Genomic DNA, 14248 nt, shown 5'->3' with positions numbered 1-14248 from the left:
GGTTGAGGGGAGTCAGCGAAGAGTATTAAATATGTAGAGGAAGATGGACAATGGTGCGGCAGAATAAAGAGGGGCAGGAGAGGTGGGAATGAAGAAGGACAGGAGGTGCGTGTCGACAGTGTCGAGACGGAGTTAGTTAGTGAGAGAATGTGAGGGAAGGAGAAAAAAAGGAGTAGTTGCCTTTCCTGTGTGATGGGTCTTAGGGAGCTATCAGTTTTGACCTTTCAGAGGAATGACACTTTCACATGTGTGACAGCCTTTATTTAACCCTTTTAACACTCAAATGAGATCCACTATGGATCACATTTGAATGGGTCTAAACTGCAAACCTATGTATGTAAACACACATTCTGTGTACAGCCAACGTCTTATGAAAAACTGTACAACTTAATATAGATTTGAGGAATAAAGAGATATCAGAGTTTCAGAGGTGCCCCAAAAACTTTAGGACAAACTTAAATCTGCAGTGCAGAAGAATTATGGAGCTAAAATCAATGTTGTGTCATCGTGCCATCTTCATTAGAGGCTTTTTGATAGTGGGCCATCAGGAGTCCTACAGGAGTATGTATGCCCGCAGAGGCTATAAAGAGTGCCTCCAATCTCCATCCATGTGGTAAAAGCCAGTATTTTTGGTGTGACTTCCAGTATGCCTGTCAGGGAGAATGTACAGTGAGTGGTCCGGGCAGAAGAGATCATAAAATAGACTGTGATTGACGGTATCTTAATGGAGGAGGACGGATCAATAAGTAATATCAGCAGGTTTTAATTAATGGCAACACACATAAACCTTTAGCAACTTCACAATGTCACTCAGTGTTCATAAAAGTTTTCCCCACACCCCCTCGGACAAAAAGAGATAAATCCATCAAAAAGTCGTCTCAGTTTTATAGCCACCCCCCTCCTCCCTCCACTCTTCTTTCCCTCCTTTCACCCCCCCCCCTCATCTCCATTTTGATGTCTGTCTATTAGCAGAAGGTGAGGCCTTTCCTGCTCTCACATCCAGGGGCTAAATTAGCTCAATCAGCCCCCTTTCACCTCTCTTCCGTGGGCTTCAAGCTGAGTGACACACTGCTCCCCTGGGAGTGAGGAGTCATACACACACACACTGAGCCCAGCGGCCAGAAGAAGACTATGGAGGGAGGTGGGGAAGGTAGAGGGAAAAGTTGGGGTGAGGAGGAGGAAGGATGAAAAAGAGCACTGGTTGGAGGAGAGAATGAATCTTCATTCCTCCCTTCTCCGATAGAGGATCCATCCTCAGCTCTGAATGGAGCTCCTTGTTTAATGTTTGTTGAGCATTAAGAAAAACCTCTGTGATTATTTTGCTTCTCCCTCGTCCTCACCCTTGTGCAGGGCATGGTGGTGCTCAAGGTGCTGTGCCAAACCCACTTCAAGAGCCCCAACCATCAGAAAAAGAGGTGATGAGAGTTTCCTAGTGTGTCTCCCCTCCCAGCACCCCCAGCACTCTATGCCAGGGCCGAACTCTGCGTTCCCGTGCCAACATCTCTCAAATTGCACCTTCATGTTTGATTTGTCTCAACCCTTTCCCTCTCTCCCTCTTACTAACAAGCCACCCAAGTGTCTGTGGAAGTGCAAGGCAAGCACTTCTGCTGCGGTAATAGCGGTCTGTATATGTGTGTTGGGGGGAGATGGGCGAAAAGGTGGTGATCGGAGTGAGCCATAAGATCTACTCTTTGCAGCTGTACAGGGATTTATTAGACTGGGGAGTACATTAGCATCATAAAGACCCGGGAGAATGGGCCTGTGGATGGGCTGCAGACACCACCACTACACTTTAACATGTTCTGCAGCATCAGTCAGTGTGCGTGTGTGTGTGGGTGTGGGTGTGGATGAGAAATAAGATTACCCCGATTTAACTTAAGAAAGGCTGTTAAATGGTTTATGGATCATCCTCAAGCAGCCCTGGACTAATACATCAGGAGGTGATGGAAAGAACTGGATAAGAGAAGAGTCAGGTGAAATGTGAAGGCCACCATCTCTGAGATAATAGGGTGATTTTAACTAAATGCACCAATACATTTCATTTGCCAAAAGCTTTGTATTTTCTTGTTAAAGATGTGAACTGAGAATGCTGGGATTTTATGTGAGGTTTTAATTCACTTGGGCATAAAAAACTGAAGTCAATATCACCAGCACCTGCTGCCGTTTTTGGCACAAAAAAAACATACTGAGCATCGGTCAGCTCTGCTGGCCATTTGTGAATAAGTAAAATTGATATTGGCTTCTTAAGTAGTATTCAAGAGAGGTTAATTACACAGGAGCTCAGTCCTTTCTGTGACTGCATTGATGGTACTATTAAAGAGAAGAACTCAAGACTAAAATGTAGATCTCTGGTGCTCCCTGGTGGACATATAATGTAACAACATTTAACAGGTTTATCTGAGCTGTGTTGTGCTCATAAACACCAAAAATAACAATGACTGAGACACTAACAAGTGTTTTATGCAGCAAAGTCAGCATATATCTATTCTTGAACGATATGCCAACTTTTTTAACCAAGCAAAATCCATCTCTCAGAATAGCCACATTTTCCATTCTTTTCTTTTTAAATATTTACCTTTATTTATGAATCTAGACCACAAGTGGCCTCTAAACTTTTTGGGATGTCACAAAATCAGCTCATACACACACGTCTCTAGTGAAACCAGATCTCTCTCTCTCTCTCTCTCACACACACACACACACACACACACACACACACATACACACCATGTGTCTCTACCTTAGTGGGGTAGTCCCCCTGACAAAATGTATACTGTAACTAAAGAACACTAACCTATCTCTGACCCTAATCCTAGCCTTAACTATCATCAGACAAATATTTTGAGACTGTTTTATCAAGAACAATATGGTTTAGAAAAACATTGTTCTCCTAGTGGGGCTGAGCAAAATGTTGCTAAAAGGCACAGACCCCACAAAGTAAGTAATATAAGAGAGCGCACACACACACACACACACACACTTATCAAGTCATATCAGTAAAAAAAAAACACAAGCCATTAAATGGATTCTGGCAAAACATTTTGTATTCTCAGTAAAATCAGAAACACTTTATCCCTGTGTAATTTGCTCTGCAGAGCGCCCTCTAGTGGAAGAGTAGAGGACGCCTGAGCAACTCTTTGGAGTGTTGGCTGGGTGACAGTTCGACCACAGTCAAACTGTGGCTGATAGGGAAAAGGCACAACACCGGCAGACAGACAGAGACAAACACAGACTCAGTGCTATGACGCCATGGCAACCACAACTCCTCGGCTCAGAGTTTATGAAGTCAGTCGTCTTCCAGTCTCCATGGAAACCAAAGTCAGGGAGGGAGGAGGCATGGCGAAAAACGCAGATCTGCTTCAGTCTTACATTCATAAAATGAGCAATTTGAATTCAATCAAATCGAAGAATCACCTTTCGTCTATGTCTGGCTCCAAATTTCAAAGTTAAAACAAAGAGGAAAATAAAATCCCAATCATATAAAAATGGCATCAAAAATGTACATAATTTCTTCATCTTTCTACAGTCATTTGAAATCTGGAAGCCCCCCACTCCTTCCCAAATAAAACAAAGCAGGCTTAAATGCCCTCATAGTGTGCTTACTGAAAATGGCTCTGAGAAGAAAGGGTAGTTTTGGAATAAAAATTGAAATAGAACTAAAACAACAAATACAAATAAAATACATTTAAGTGGTTTAGTGGCATAAAACATCTGAAATAAATCTTATTCCATAATTCTTCCATGTACAAAGTCGAAACAATAATATAGTTTCCAGTGCTTTGGGAGATAAAATAAACAACAAACTATATAGTAAAGAAAACAACCACTTCTTTTAATCAAAAAAAATCACCATCAAAGGTTTTTTTTCTACCTTTATTGGTACTGATCATATTGTAAGCTATATCAAATCAAAACCAAGCCCCAGGGCTACCACAGCAGAGATACAACTGGGGTCCAGCTCAGCCATTCCAAATCATCACTGAGACAACTGCAGCCAGCGGGATAACAGATTCCCTTTACTGTGGGTGGCAGTTCGAACAGCAGACCTGAGTTCTACCTCTGCAGCTGGTAGCTTCACTCGACTCATCTGTGAAGAGGCCGAAGCACGGGAGACTTTACGTGCTGATTTGAAAACAGCCTCAAGGCTGCACTGTACGTACTGTATGTGTGTAAGCACTGTAACACGTGTGTGTGTCCTAGATTAGCATCTGCGTGTTCGATTCACTCCTGTTTGTGAACAAAGTGAGCGTGAATGCATGCAAGTATGTGCTGATGTGCTTTTACTGTGAAGATTACACTACTCCTGCTGTCAGCTGAGACAAACTAACTCCTTCACTCTTTGTCACTGCATGTTTCCTTCATCTGGGCCTCTAGTACAAACTTGGCCGGACAAGTAAAGCAGTGAGAGAATAATGAAACGTTTATCACCTGCAACAACAAAGATATAGTAGCAAACTGTAAAGCATTTACAGGACTAATTGAAGTCTAAACCCTGGCCATGACCTCTGACCCATAAAAGCATGCCTGTGAAGGGCAGCAGCTGCAAAAATCAGAAGACACGGTGATAGGGGTTATGAGGCAGACACAGTTCAGGTTAACATCTGCTTCAACTTAAAAATGATCCTGCTTGTGTATTCTGTTACAGTACCTGAGTATTTGGACACCTCGCAGATTTGGATGACACTTTTTTGAAGGCTATCAAATGGTTTTCTCTACTGTCTCACCAGAGTCAACACACTTTATAGTGTCTTCTTCTTCAGGGAATAGGTCATGGCAGGGTAAGCGGTGTAGAAACTGGGGGACAGCAGTGTGTGTGCATGTGTACGTGTTTGTGAGAAGACAACAATTTGCAATAAATGAAAAGGGCTTTGCTGAAAGCAAGATTATCTGCCTCCATCCAGTAAACTGTCCAACCAGTGGGTTTTAAAATGTTTCCTAAAATGTGAACATTTTAAGAATACACTTCAGCTTAGCAGGCTAACACAGATCCTTATCAAACACGTAACAGCTTGTGCTTGATGCAAAAGCAAACTGTGGTATAAGAGATTGAAAAAAAGAACAATCTGACTGGACTGCATCCCCATTAGATAAATTATGCATGCAAGACCATGAAGCTATTTCCATTTTATTCACTATCGTTCATTCAATCATTTATGGTTGCTAAAAGAGGTTGATGTAAGGAGAAAATAACTTGTCCTCTATCAAGTGAGACAATGCACTCGGTTGTCCTTGTATCTGATAACTTCAATCTAATTAACTGCTGGTTTTGTCCCTTCAATTATAATTCAGAGCCACCTTTATGAAAACGAGGCCAAGTGGGCTATATAACTCATGACCTGGCAGTGTTGGTTCACCCCTTGTAAATGCTCAGTCTCTTGGGCAAAGTTTCAAGCTGCTCAGTTTATCTAACATGCATTTCTGTGTGTGTGTGCAAATGTTTGCACCATAAAGAATATTTCCAACTGTGTGAGAGCTGTGTACCTTCTTTTGCTCATGCCATTCATGGAAGATAATTGTACCGCGAATGAGTGTCATCGGTGTATGTTCAAATTGTGTGATGTGTGTAGTATGTGTACGTGTGCTGGGTGAATGGTGTCTGTTGACTGATTCCTTTCTGTTTTATGTGCTGTAAGTGTGTTGTGTTGTGCCTTTGTACTGTCACTTTTTGAGTTTTTTTTTGTTTTACGTTAAAATATTTACTGAAACCTCTGAATGTGCATGTGTTTGTGTAAGTGAATGTGTGTGTATGCATGTGTCTACAGTATGTCTCCATCCTCTATGCTGAAGCTGGATCTGCGGCTGGAGTCAACCGAGGCTTCAGGGGACATCGCAGAGAGCAGCGGGTCTCCACCAATGGGGGACAAGGGCTCATCCATCATCAGGAAGCTCAGCTCACCTCTCCTCCCCTGGACGTCCAGTCCGCCCATGTCGCCCAGCCCAGACATGCCATCTGAGAAGCCAGGTATCCCATCACACAAGTCCAGCGACTGGGTAAAGTCAAAGGGCTGGGAGCTGCCTACAGATGGGAACTGGATAGGCGGCTGGGGTTGCAGGTGGTGGGGGAGTGGTGGCAGCTGCCTGGGCTGATGCTGAGCCTGGCCCTGGTGGTGGAGGTGGGTCTGTGGGAGGAAGTGGTGCTGCTGGGCCTGGGGCTGAGCCTGGTTTTGGTGTAAGTGCTGGTGGTGGGCTTGTACCTGGGGGTGAGAGAGGTTCTCCTCTGGGCTCGTCTCTTGTTTTATATAAGTAGCCATCATGTCAGTCGGGTTCAGGCCAGAGGGAGAGTTGCTGGGCAACCCATGCAGACGAGCCTGCATCTCCAACTCCTGTAGACAGGGGATGAGGGGTAACATCGTCAGTCTTAATGACTTTGCTTTGATTTGTTTGTCTGCATGTGTGTGTGGGTATGCTACCTGGATGCGTAGCATTAGCTGTTTGTTGGCCATTTCCATCCTTTTGAAGTTGTTCTCCACCTCTCTGGTCCTCTGCACGTCCTTCTGCATGCGTTTGATGTACTCTACAGATGCCCGCAATATAGTGCCTTTGTTCCAGCGCACATCACTGTGCACACAGTAAAGTACAAGAGCAATTTCTATTGGTAAGTACACAAGTAATCACTGATTTCATTCAATTATGTTATCCACACAGAAATCCCAGTGTAGTAAAGCAACTCACAGGTCATTGGTTTTGGGGATCATGGTGCCCAGCTCCTTGATACGATCATTGATGTTAAATCTCCTCCTCCTTTCAACTATTGAAGAGGAAAGAAGAGACAAAGGGGCCATTAAATAGGAAGGGACAAAGGAAAAGATATGAGAACTCGCTCACAATACAGATAAATCAAAAACATGAAAGAAGGAACAAAAAAAAATGTGTTTGATGCAGATTGCGGCCTTTGGAAAAAGTCAGTTCTCAAATATATATACCACCAACAAAAAACAGCAAGAGAGATGCAGAAAGGGTTTAATTCTGCAGCTCGTGGACAGGCTTTGTAGTGAGAATGAGAAAAGCACGGATCATTGCATACTGGACATATACAGTAAAGGACAAAAAGGGACAAACGTTTAGGCACACACACACACACACACACACACACACACAGTTAGTCACAGGTAATTACACTTAGGTGCCAGAACAGCAGAAATGATCAGGTTAACCATCCACCCACTAGTTGCACTATGTCAGCTAAATCAGCACAAGGCTGTATAAAACTGTTTTTGCAAGAGAGATTATGGTGTGTGCGTGTGGGTGTGTGGGTGTGTGTGTGTGTTTGTAAGGGCATGTACAATACTGGGATGAGAAAGTAGACAAGAGGGTGAATTATTTGGATAAATGGCATGCCGAAGACTTACTCAGATTGTGGTTGTCTTTCTTCTGTCTCTCCTTGGCCAGCGCACGGGCTTCTGCATCTTTGCAATAACAAAAGTGATTAACTAATGGCTCAGACTGTCCTGTCACTCAACAGAAGCAGTTCTCTACACAAGATAAATTACAGGACAAAATAGTAAGCAAATGTTTTACACTTGCTCAATGACAAACAGTCCTTTATATAACTTTGGAATGTTTGAGAGATTGAGTTTAGATTTACAAAGTTTCCCAATTATCAAAATTTGACAACAAAGGGCAAAACCTTCGCACCTGAAAAATCTCGTTTGATGGCCAGGTTGGCAGGACAGGAGTTACTGGTCATAGCAATGGCTGGTCCCTTCATCCCAGGACCTGTATATACATCCAAGTGACTGCTAGACAGGGGGAGCTGGGGAGGACGCACACACACACAGCCACACATACACACAACAAATATACACATTTAGAAAACAAACAATCTATACATATACATGAACTGTACTTTTTAAAGAATCACCAGCTCTGAACAACTGTAGTTCAGAGATTTGATGTGATGCAAATGAAGGAGCAACAAGTCCTAAAGGGCATTTATGAATGCATGTATTTGCTATACAAATAAACTTTACAATATTATTATTATGCAATGACATCGGTCTCATCTGAGACCACATTAGAAAGTGAAGAGAGCCATAGGAAAGCTTTGATTGAACATGAATGAAACTTCTCAAAAGCACTCAGATGTCCAATGCTCTGGTTCTACTCAAAGTGAAAACCCTAAAAACACCTTGCAAAGAATCTGTTCAACACAATGGCATTAATGCCTCATCCACAATTTAACATGATGACAAACATGATAAAAAAGATATGATTTAATTATATTATGAGAGGATTGAATGTTGAACTCAGGTCACACTGGCATTAAAACAAGATTATTTCTCTATGTTTCCTAGACTACTGTTTTACAGCTTCATACAACTTGGTAAGTATCTTTATACAGGCAGTGTTCATTTTAAGGGTGCTGTAAAGAACACATAGAAGGAGATAATGCAATAATATAACACCTAAGAGCAGCCTGCCAAACACACAACAATCATTGACCATCACCCTTTCTATCTTATCTCTTTTTATGGCTTGATTCGCTCCTCTGCCTTTTGCAGCTCCTGAACTCACACTTGTGGAGTGGTCTTCTAACTCTTGCACTTTAGACGTTGCGAAACAGGAGTGATTTAGTTATCTATGGACTCCTAAAAAGACATGATTTCCTTTTAATTGTACTGTAAGGTTTGATTGCGATGGACTCTTTCATGCCTTATTATCAATCGAGTCGTACTCCCTGAAGTGAGGGCAAACGTGGCACTGCTAATGAGGCCTGAAAGATAAAAACCTTAAAGGTAAAGATACCTTATCTGCCGGCTACTGTCTGAGCTGTGAGATCAAACACATTCACACACATAAATACACACACACGGACCTCCGCAGGTTCACATTTGTATGTAAACAATATGCTCTGTTAAAAATCTCACAAATTATCTAAAGAATGTGGAGATGAAGTATAAATCTTTACTAGTGAGGAAAAAATTCTATTGTTGTGGTCTACCGCTGTGCCATTTAGAAAAGGTGTAAAAAAAACAGCTGTCATTCTTCAAATACTTGAACTACATTGTAACTGATGTATATGGGAAAAATGGCTAACTGCTTTCTGCTGCTGGTTTTTAAAACAAAACTATGTATCATTACTAAAAAGCTGGGTTGGAATAGCTGCGAGAAAACACCAAAAGTAATGTTTTATGTTTTCTGATGATGGTATAAAACTGAAAAACACACAGTTTCAAACACTAAAAATAAACTCTACCTCTCAGCCTCCTCTATGCTTCTGCACAGACCCCCCAGCCTACCTCTCACCTCGCCAGACTCCAATAAGAACTCATCTAACTCAGTTGAATAAGCAAGCGTGACTGGGACTCAGTATGGCTCAGTGTAACCATCCATACACACACACAGACACTCACACATACACACACACACACACACACACTTAAGAGTCGAACAGTTCGCTTGTGCCTGGTATTCAGTGGTGCTTTTACTAAACTTTGAGATTCCAAGAATTCCAAGGAGTTTGCCGCTTTAATCCTCATCAGGATTAGCAGGTGAGTTTAACTCGCTGGTCTGTCACTTGGGAATAAGGCTCTGAGTTTTCACTGTATTTTAAAACTCAACAATTTACATGGCATCAGTAACATGTTCTGAAAATGCAGCACCAGCAACATATTGATCTGTGCTTTGAGTTTTTCTCTCGGTTCATATCTTGTGCTGGCTTTACACACACTGATCATCTTCAGGGCTGATCAATCCAATCAATCAGAGTGATGTTACAAGTACACACACTGACACACACACACACAAACATGCAGGCGCTCTCACATTGATTAAACCAATCAACCACAGGAGACATACTATCAGATAAAGCTAAAGAAGGCTGGTTTGGGACACACATACACACACACACACATACAAACAAACAGCTGTTAAGAAGTGAGTAGGATGGACAACCACACGATGAGCTAAGCCTTCATTAGTCGAGACCTGCTAATAGTCATACACCAGTTGCACGGTGAACCCCAATAAGACGCTCAACAATTAAATTCAAAGAAGAGAGCAAGAATTTTCCAGTCCTGATGAACCATCCATCGTGTGCACAAACAGAACTAGTTCATAAAATGAAAACCTCACCCACCCCACGGCCCCTGCAGTGGCTCCTTTTATAATCAGCGACCCGTGGCTGGGAGTTAGAGCTGTCACTGCATCCGTCAAAACTGTGGTTTACGCGGAGCAAAACTCCTACAATACCAACCAAAGTCATATAAAACACTAACAAACAACAGCACTTGAGTGTCTTACCAGCTGAATCTGTTCTCCTTCAATAACTTCCACAATGGCATACGTCTTACTCATCTCCTTCATCCTTTACTCCTACACTTAGGCCAGCGTTCTCTCCTCTTCGCTCTCAGGCACTGGCAGCATTCAAAGCTCTTTCTGGTACTGCCTCCCCTGTCCTGTGAGACTGACCTCGATCCCGTCTATCTTCTACCTCTGCTCCCCACCAAACAAGAGTGAACTTTCCCCTAACTGGACTTTCAGCCTGTTTTCCCTTCGCACAAATTACCCTCATCCCCTTTTCCCTCCTCCCTTCTTTTCCTCCCCCTCTCCTTCTCCACCTCCCTCTCTTTCCAAATGTCTTGTAAACAAGTTGAACTCTAACTGCTGGCAGTTTAATTGTTAATTTTCTGAGTTTGTTCCCTCAGACACAAAGCATCGCACAGTCCTCGTCTGACATGTCTTCTCTGCAGCTTCTAACTATGTGCAGCAAGGTTTAGGGATGGAATGTAAAGTGTTTAAGTCAATTACACACTTTCAAATGTGTGTATGTCCGTTTGTGTATGTGCTTGTGCTTATGGGTGCATAAAGACATAACCTATTTCCTCCTTTGGGGACACGCAGGAACAGACCAACAACCAAGAAAGCAGGTTTAGAGCAAAATTGCAACAGCTGCCTTAACACTAAACTTCAAGAACATCATCCTTCATAAAAGAATTTTAACAATAAATGAGAGGGGCAACAAAAAGAGAAAGACACAGGAACAGAGATAACAGGAACTACTGAAAACCCAGCGTCTGAGTATTGATGACTCGACATATCCAGCACTATGATTCATTTAGGGCAGACTGGGCCCAAAATATATACTGAAGTGGATTAAGGTTGGTTAATTCTAGTGTGACATTTTAAAAGGTGATGCATTTAATGGAATGCATTTTACATACCATGTATGTAGTGTGTTGCATTGCAATTTGTGAATACATAATGTATTTCTTATAAATGCTATTATTATACAAACAATGCAATACAGGAAAGGGTCCGTAAAAATAGTAAAATAGCATAACCATAACCATTTTCAGAAATGTCAATGACTCCAATCCAAATTTCACTCAGATAGATGAATTTCACTGGACACTAAAATAATCTCGCTATTGAAACACTATTTTTAGATAGATTTTACCTCACTTGCTATTTTTAAGGAATATTGCATGCTGCCTTTGTTCAGGCCAAACATATACGTAAATATTGATGTAAATAAATATGAAATGCATATTAATATAAATATAAACATATAAAGCCAAAACTCACAAGCCACAAATTTGCTTAAAAGGGTTTAACAATCTGTAACAGCATATGATACCTTTTAACCTCAGACCTTTGATTCAAATAAGATAAAACTCCCCCTCAAAAAAACCCACTGACTTTTCTGAAACATAGAAAATCTCACACATTGATTGTGGGATGGTTAAACTTACTGTGTTTGGCATCTGGACAGGGTCAATGTATGCTTGAATATCATCGTGATTGGACTGCATGCCGATGATGTAATCAATGACCTCATCCATCTGGAAAAAAAAAACAGGGGAAGAGCGTTACTTGTGTGGCTATGGCAATCTAAAACGACCTGTTATGTCTAACTTTAAGGCAAAAACACTTCACCTTTTCTCTACAGAAGACTGTCACTGCTGGTATGTTTATTAAAGCACTGAAACCTGATGGCATGTAGGCCTCCAGGTGAACTTGCCTCCAGGTGCATGTCTCATGCCTCTCTCAAGAGAGGACTTCTATGCCATGGAGACTAACTGGAAAGACTATTTTCTCTCAGAGAGACTAAAAGACAAGAGTGCGAGAGTTGGAGAAAGAGGAGGCGGAGAGTTGGTCAAAGTCTGCCTGGTTCAAAGGGCCTTAGATTCTGCTGTGTCTCTATCACTTGTTAAGTTGTAATTACTCTTACAAGGCCATAATGGAGCATTTAAATTCCATTGACAGCTGGATTCAGTTATAGCAAGTTAGTCAATGCATTCAACCACTCTCCTACTGTACGCACGGCACCCATGTGTTAACAAATGCTGCTCGAGCCAACCAAAGTCCAATTAAATCATTATGATGCTTTCATAAAATGTGGACATATTGTCGCTTTGTGGGTAATATTCAATCCTCATAACTTTATATAGGAGAGTAATTATGCCATATTTTAGGAATGTTTCTTCGATCTGGCTCCCATAAATTGTACTTTATAACTGGACTAGGCATTAATGTTTGTGGGTTTATGTCCACGCCACTGTCTGCCCACACTTGCAGGCATCTACCTCTTTCTCATGGCTGGAGCCGATGTTGAGCATGGCCATGGGGCTGTTGGGGGCACTGTTTCCAGACATGAGCTGCTCCGTGCGCATGTGTGGGGAGTGGAGGGGTGGTGGGGCAGATGCTGAACCCCCGGTAGGTGTAGGGCCCATGTTTGTGGGAGGGGAGGGCGGCACAAGCCCTGCTACTGCATTGACCGTCTATAGAGAGGGAGAGAGGGAGAGGGAGAGAGAGAGGGTGATAATGGTGTTAATGAGCAATGACAGATAAAGGTATGGAAATACTGTGTGGGTTGTTGGGCAAACTAGGAAAAAGAAACAGACAGTATACGGAGCTGATCTGATGAGAGACAGACGGACATTAACAGCTATACAGTAGAGAGTGAAGGCATGTAGAAAGGTACCTGTTTGGTGGCATAGGTGGTGGACAGGTATTCTTTCACCTGTTGCTTCACAGACTGACGGATGTGGTAGTCTGTAGGATTCTCAAGGTGGGTCTGTACCTAGAGATGGACAGTAAAAGGATGTCATCCACAGTGATCTGATTTTTTATTTCTAATATGAATGGTTGGTGGAAACACAGTATATACAGCATTTATGGTAATAATGGTAATATAATTTACTCTAAAGTGATTGACATTTATTGCACCAAAACTTACAGAAATGGCTTTTAATATGTTTGAGAAAAACAAATGTTCTTATTGAAAATGCCACATTTCCAACTGCCAGTTTAACCTGCAAACATTACAGCTTAAACTTGGAGTTATGAACATTTAAATAACATCAGAGCAAAGGTCTGCCATCTACAGAGAAACTAGATATGCATTTGCAAAAAAATCGGCTTTCTGTACTGTACTGTATGTGTGGCTCTAAAATTAAATATTAATGCTTGATTTTACCTTATGTCAAAAGATGCACTTGCATTAGCTTAAAGTGATCCAGCTAAATGAAAGCCAGCAAAGTCAGCACATTTTTATGTGACCATATCAGTATTTAGAATTAGAATTAATTGGTTAAGTGCTTAATATGTGATGACACTTCAGAGGTTCAGAGTTCTCATAAGAATGACTTATTATTTTAATACATAAATGTTTAGAGTGTTATATAGTCTTACTAGCTAAGCATGGTTTAACTCTAACATTTAAAACACACAATACATTACATACAATACAGTATGTGCTTATAACGGACACCCCATTATCCCTGTCCCATAACACTGTGATGGCACTAGGACACGGGAGCATTAATTCAGTAGTAGCAATGCATACAGGAGTAAAACCAAACTAAATCTGCCGGTGTGGCCACATAGAGCAATAGGCTGGCCTCATTCCTTCACATCAAAGGGTAAAGCTCAGCAGAGAGCAGGCCTGCTCGCCATTACTGCAGAGAAAGTCTCAAATCTTCAGACCTCCAAACGTTCCTCTGTTTCATAACCAACAGCAGGATTATATCAAATGAACCAGAAACCTTTCACTAAACACATGTTTTTACATCATTATGCTACTTTGTGTACACATATGTTTTTATAGCATATCTTGACACAATTGGCTTTGAGCTTTCAATGTGTGCGTCTCATGAGCCAGAGGAGCAGCTATTCGTTCATTCATAACTATTTGGCGCAGCTCTGTCAGCACAGGTGACGTCTTAAGAAACACAGTGCAGAGGGTATGACAGGCTCTGTGATAGACAGACAGCTCACCTTATCTACAAAATGAAAGGAAAAACAC

General features: G+C 41.8%; 1 protein-coding gene across 4 annotated transcripts in view; it reads right to left on the bottom strand.

Annotated features, from left to right (window-relative positions):
• Window positions 1-3022: 3022 nt before the first annotated feature.
• The window catches only part of tfeb (transcription factor EB), a 29722-nt gene continuing 18496 nt past the window's right edge, over window positions 3023-14248 (bottom strand). For 2 of the 4 annotated variants that reach the window (XM_070852159.1, XM_070852167.1), the window contains exons 4-11: window positions 12926-13024; window positions 12528-12722; window positions 11694-11783; window positions 7636-7753; window positions 7350-7406; window positions 6673-6748; window positions 6411-6567; window positions 3023-6323 (exon numbers count right to left, since the gene is read on the bottom strand). In XM_070852159.1, coding sequence (XP_070708260.1) covers window positions 5757-6323; window positions 6411-6567; window positions 6673-6748; window positions 7350-7406; window positions 7636-7753; window positions 11694-11783; window positions 12528-12722; window positions 12926-13024 — 1359 coding nt within the window. In that variant the 3' untranslated portion in view covers window positions 3023-5756. The remainder of the gene's footprint in view (window positions 6324-6410; window positions 6568-6672; window positions 6749-7349; window positions 7407-7635; window positions 7754-11693; window positions 11784-12527; window positions 12723-12925; window positions 13025-14248) is intronic. The other 2 variants (XM_070852181.1, XM_070852175.1) reach the window with 2 other exon arrangements.

This window comes from Pempheris klunzingeri, chromosome 2 (assembly GCF_042242105.1).
Source record: "Pempheris klunzingeri isolate RE-2024b chromosome 2, fPemKlu1.hap1, whole genome shotgun sequence".
NCBI lineage: Eukaryota > Metazoa > Chordata > Actinopteri > Acropomatiformes > Pempheridae > Pempheris > Pempheris klunzingeri.
This window is presented reverse-complemented; position numbering and strand designations above follow the sequence as displayed.